Genomic DNA, 6,137 nt, shown 5'->3' with positions numbered 1-6,137 from the left:
TTACATTGTTCAAAGACAGAATGGGGAGTTTACAGTACAACCACCTTATGTTCACACTCCCTAAATTTACAACATGGACAAAAGTTTTTTCAAACTTTTGCTTTTGCTCCTCTTACTTGATTTATTTTCAATACTATTAGTATTCTTATAAATTTTGGATATGAAACATTGCAAAGGTCTGAAAACTTGTACCATATCATTATGTTCCCAAATCAAACTGAAAAGACTCTTAGAAAAACAAAAAGCAATTGAGATTGGATGACCAAGCCTAAGGACAGGTCTACCTATGGAAATGTTATTCAGTTATTCTTTGAATGTGCACAAGAAGGTAAGTATAGGACTTAAATAGGGTTGTGCCTATAGATGGGTCAGATGTTAAGAGTGAGAAGAAATTAATATAGTCAACAATAAGGAAGTATTATGGTCTTGGCAAAATTAAATACTAGTTAAAGCTAAAGAGGTTCTGTTGAAGAAATGGTCTGTGAAGTTCAAGGAAGTTTGCTCATATAGTCTCCTTCCCCCTCCACACAGACCACATCCTTTAAAAACTGAGAAAATATGTAAGCTTAAACAGCTACATTTTCTTACAAGTCTGTCTCTCACTTTCTTCCTCCTACCATTACTCTAGCAGAATATGGTTTTGAAGGTGATGAAGTTACTTCTTATATGGTTTCACAGGGCCACAGGAAGTTTTCTAAGTGGTTTGAGGGTACTTGAAGCATGAGGCAGTTCATGTATTTATAGTTCTATTATTTTCTTTAGATCTACCAAAGTGTCAGATGTTTCACTTTTTAAAAAAACCCTTATACCATATCCTAAGAATGCCTTTCTGCAACAGCTAAAATGTGTATGTAATTCATAACAATTTGGTTATTACTGAAGATACTTAGGCTTCACAAATAGTCTAGGGCTTTACACACAATGAGGAGTAAATTGCTAAAGTAGAAAAAACAAAATTAGACTTAGCGGAGGCCTGAGGTAGGGTAACACAGAGGGAATGACTCATCTTGATCTTTGAGAATGGAATCCACCATTCCAGTAGGTTAAAAAAAAGGATAGACCCCCAGGAACATGAGTCCATGTATGTGACCCCACTATCAGTTCTTAAGTCTATCAGTTTGCTGAAAGAAATGTTCACGCAAGACATCCAGAGTCAGAACATTTCTATTTAATTACAGAGACAATCTTTATTATTAAAATTCATGTGATAAATAAGAGCTGTAAATAAACTCCAGATATAACATTTCACAGTATCTTGGAAGGTAAACCAAAAGGTGGCATAAAAATTAAGTTGTATGGAGTTCCACTGATGAATCTTTACAGAGCATGGTTGTTTGTAGGGCAAATAGCTCCTCTCCATGAACCACCAGTTAATAGTATTTGGTGTTTCATTGCATGAAAATGAAAATACATAACACATAAACCATGTCATTAAGATAATATAAGCAATAAAAATAAAGACAATATCAACGGCATGCAAAACATTCTATATGCAAATTTTTATTAAAATAATTCGCTTAATTTTGAGACTAAAATTTAAAATCTTTATGAAAGAAATATGAGATGATTTATCTTTAAGTATACACTACCACAATTAAGACTCTCTTTGTATTTGGTAATATAAAACTCAAGATGATAAATAAGAGAACTGCAGAAGAGACTTTTCCAGGAGAGTGGAACATCAGAAAAGAGGTAACTGCTTGGTAGTACCTGAAATACTATTTCTCTCTTACATTAGATTTTTCTCTGAAAACTACGTCTTGTGTTAGAACAGAGACAGGGAAAATAAATTTCAAGCAAAAACCTGGGAAATTTATATCCATGTTCATGGAGACATTTCTTGGAATTTAGCATCCTCACAAATGGAAAGCAAAGTAGACTGTTATTTGTACTGCATTATCTGAAAGGATTGCTCTAAGACTCTTTTTCCATTGTCTTCCTTTCCAGCTCATCTCTCTGTGCCTGCAATCTCTCCATTGCATGTCACCACTCCATGTTAATGCCTATTACTGTGGTATGAACTTCAGATATTTCTTGGTAAATTAATATGAAGTTAACATTAATAATTAGCACCTTATTGTGGATAAGTTGATCAGAAGGGGTGGGGGATAGAGCAAAATCCAAATATTGATGAGGAAGATGAAGAATCAGGAAAACCAGATGCTGAATACAAACCTGGATGGGCATGTCTGGGTAGATAAATAGGATAAAATCATTACACACCTGTCTTTTACCTAAATGATGTAAAAGGACTGCCTAACAAATGAGCTGTACCCTCAACCACTCCAAGATTATCAATAATATCCTAGAAATATTTCCTCTCCCTTAAAAAAATAGTATGAGTATAGTGAAATCAATGTTAGAAAAAGTTCAAACAGTGATCTCCCAAAGTGACTTTAAGAAGTGTAATCCATGCTACAAAAAAGTAAGCGTAGACATTATAAAAGTGAGTTCTATTCCAAGCACCCACATTTGTTTTGTAGTTCCACAAATGATTACAACATAAAATTATACTGAAACATAAGTCACTTTAAAACAGACCAAACACATTTATAGTTCCTTTTGAAAACAAAATTCAACACTTATTTAATACATCAAAACATATGTACATTACAAGGAACAACTAGGAAATACATAAATATACTGTTGCTAGCAGCACAAAGTCATTTTTCTATTCCATTGTTATTTTCATAAAAATGTACAAGCATAATCAATACTTGCTCAGAACAAAACTTTAGAAATTTTCTGGTAGCATTAGGAGTTAGAATTCATGTTGATTGAACCAGTTTCCCACCCCCCCAAAAAAAACATATAACTAACTATATGCCTAAAACTATTTTTCTGGATATAAAAAAATCCTTGCTTGGTTTCCACATTTTTTCCAATGTAAAGAAGAGTGTGTTCTCTTTCCATTCTCTTATTCAAACATTTTAAAAAGTAATCTTATTTGTAATGTATAGCATGATTCAGACTATCCCAGTACTTATAGCCACATACCCCAGTTTTTTCTGCTCAATAGTACCAAGTAGGTAGTAGGCAAAGCTTTTATAAGGAGTGCCTAAGGCTGCTGGAATGATCTCCACTTTTCTCAAAAGGTGAAAAAATTGCTTTTAACAGTTTCTGAGAGGTAATCTGTGTAGACTTTATAATCATAAAACTTAACTGAAAAAGAAATGCAGACTTGAAAGCCCACATGACCAGTGTCTTCAAGCCTTACTCTGGCTTGTGTAGATGCGCCTACAGGAACCACTTAGCTTGGGGAATGAAGGACAATAGTTGCTTCTTCTTTTCACTCTGGCCCAAGCTTAGTGAATAATTGGCGCAGTTTCTTCCATAGGCTCAGTAAGTGCAGTAACCTATTAGATTTCTTTAATTCTAAAACATGAGGGAAAAATCCCTCTATTAGGCAGGTTCATACATTTCTGAAGGTGTTCCTTGGAACTAGTTTAAGAGAGCTAGTACTGTGATTGTCACCTGTTTCCTTTCTCTTAAGCCTAGAGGCCATCTGAGTCATATTGGGTTGACTCTACAAAACTGCCTTCCCTGGAAATATTCAATGTAGCATTTTATACAATCACAGAAAATAATTGTGTGTCATGAATGTTTTGTTGTTCTTAGTTTAAATATACCAAAGCCTGATTTCATAATTTCATTCACTCACTAGATGTGACAGTATTTCATATTGACACTAACTGAAGAAACCAAGCATAGGAGTTTTCAAATCATGGAATGGAATCATATCTTGGAGATAAAAATTATTCTATTTTTGTAATGTTATGTGTACATAAAATATTGTTTATCCCACTTTAAACATAACCAAATGTTGTTGGAATGCAAATTGTGATCACTACTACAAATAGACAATTGCATTCCCTCTGATGAGTTCATCATCCCAGGTAAGAAAACGCAATACTTAAGGTGAGCTTGAGCTAGTAATCTCTTTGTGACTTAGGTTCACAGACAAAGCTGATGACTCTAGCTGAGAGCATATGTGCGTAGAGTGTCATAAAAATTTTACCACTTAAGTCTTAAAGACTTGGTTATACATTACTGCATAGACATGTCACCAGCAATGATAATGAAACATAATGTTCTAAATAGGTCCTGCCATAAATATGTGCATTCCCCATTTAAGTAATATAGAACACATTTAAAAGTTGTGATTGCTTTTGTGAGTACTATCTTGTTGACGGGGTATTGCAAATGTGTTCTGGTACTTTCATTCTAGGCCATGTTTAGTTTGGGGTTTTATTTAGCATAGTTCAGTTGCCATTGTAGAGGTGTTATGGTTACTCACAATTTTGTATGATTTTGTATGGAGTTGGATGCTATCAGGCAAATCTTGTCTTGAAAGACGTCTTCTGAACTCATTGGTGGTGAAATAATATATAATTGGGTCAAGGCAGGAATTCAGACTTGCCAGGCACAGAGCCACAGAATGAAATATTAGAATCACTCTTCTGGCTAGGCAGCTCTTAATTTCATTGGACTTAACTAGGAAATCTAAAGGAAAGCTGAAGTGATATGGTGCAAAGCAAATTAGAAATACCCCTGCACAGGTCAGAATCATCTTCAAGGCTTTCTTTTTCTCTCCAAGATGTTGAGAGATGGGGTATTTATTTTGTAATGATAAAGCTGTTTTCCAGGTACAGTATAGGACAATCATAAGAGGAGTAACAAACCCAACCAACTCTCCAATAGTTATCATTGCTACAGATTGGGCCAGATTGACATTCCTGGTAGGAAGATCCACAAAGCATTTGGTTCTGTTGCCTGGGGTATCATCATTGGTTCTGAGGAGAGGAAAGAGTAGGCAGGCAAGGCAGATGATCAGCCAGCCAACAATGCTGATATACAAGTCATATTTCTGTTTGCAGTCATTGAAACGAAAGGGGTACATGAGAAACCAAAATCTTCGTACGCTGATGCAGACTAAGAAGTAGATGCTTGCATACATGTTAACATATTTGAGATAGAAACAAAACATGCAGAGGCCAGGACCGAATGGCCAGTCATGGTTCAAGTAGTAAAAGATCCTCAGTGGCAGAGAAAGAATTTGCAATAAGTCAGCAATGGCCAAATTTATCATAAATACCACAGCCCTTTTGGTTTCTTTCATATAGCCATAAAATACCCACAAGGCTAATATGTTCCCTATGAGACCTGGCACAAGAATAACAGTGTATGTCACTGCATAAATGAAGTACCGAAAATCTGTATTGTCTCCATCAGTCTTGTTACATGTATAATTATCAATCATGATTATTTCTAAAGAAATGGTCTTTGCCTAATGGTCATTCAAAATCTAAATCCATAAGTAACTGCTGCATTTTTTCACAAGATGGCTGATCAATGGGTAAGAGGGACAGAATATAAAACAACCCTTTGCCACAATTGTTAGCCTCTGTATATTATTTGGGAACTTTAAAAAAATGGTTGTAGGTTAGCCTTTGACTTGTCTACAATATCTACAGAAAGATAGTGTGCAAGCACACATGAAACATGGTTAAAATTTTCTACTCTTGTTTATTTTGTAGTAAGGCCTTCTGGAACATCATGGCAGTTGGATATCTCCCATTTGGTTCAGAACTACGTCATATGTCAGCTTCTCGATTTCCCAAGTGATGATCATCACTTTACAGGTGTTTGGAAGTATATTTCGTGGATTCTTTTTGGCCCAGTTCACACAGAAGAAAGGTTTGCTTCAGTGCACAGCAGGTCTGCTGCTATTCCAGGATGATTAACACTGCTGGGTCTTTTTTCTGAGACCTTTTCAGATCTATATTGAAATTGAACAAGTGAGAGGAAAAAAAGACAAACCTGCAAGTAAAAGAAAATAAGCCCATTATACACGGCATTTTCAAATGAAAAAACACTGCATTTGCTGGTCATGTTATATCCAGAAGACAATGTTTCATAAAAGTCCTCCTCATACTCTAGCTCTTACATTCTTCAGTCTCCTTTTCAATGATATTTGCTGAGCCTCACTGTGTGGCTGATATAGATATCTTACTTAGTGCTGAGAAGTCACAGTCACTTATTCTTAGCATTTTGGTCAGTTATGGGGCTCTGCATTAATTGCTTCCCATTGCAAAAAGAAGCTTTTCTGATCAAGGTTGAGAGCAGCACAGACCTGG

The 6,137-nt window shown here is 35.4% G+C and overlaps 1 protein-coding gene across 1 annotated transcript; it reads right to left on the bottom strand.

Moving 5' to 3' along the window:
- Positions 1 to 2,675: 2,675 nt before the first annotated feature.
- Positions 2,676 to 5,806, bottom strand: Gpr174 (G protein-coupled receptor 174). Its single transcript, XM_052745718.1, has one exon. The coding sequence runs from the start codon at positions 5,258 to 5,260 to the stop codon at positions 4,253 to 4,255; it is 1,008 nt and encodes a 335-aa protein (XP_052601678.1). The 5' UTR covers positions 5,261 to 5,806; the 3' UTR covers positions 2,676 to 4,252.
- Between the last annotated feature and the right edge of the window lie 331 nt (positions 5,807 to 6,137).

Source organism: Peromyscus californicus, unplaced genomic scaffold (assembly GCF_007827085.1).
Source record: "Peromyscus californicus insignis strain IS unplaced genomic scaffold, ASM782708v3 Scaffold_10__1_contigs__length_136768540, whole genome shotgun sequence".
Classification (NCBI taxonomy): Eukaryota; Metazoa; Chordata; class Mammalia; order Rodentia; family Cricetidae; genus Peromyscus; species Peromyscus californicus.
Note: the sequence above shows the minus strand (reverse complement) of the source record. Positions and strands in the feature narration are given on the sequence as shown.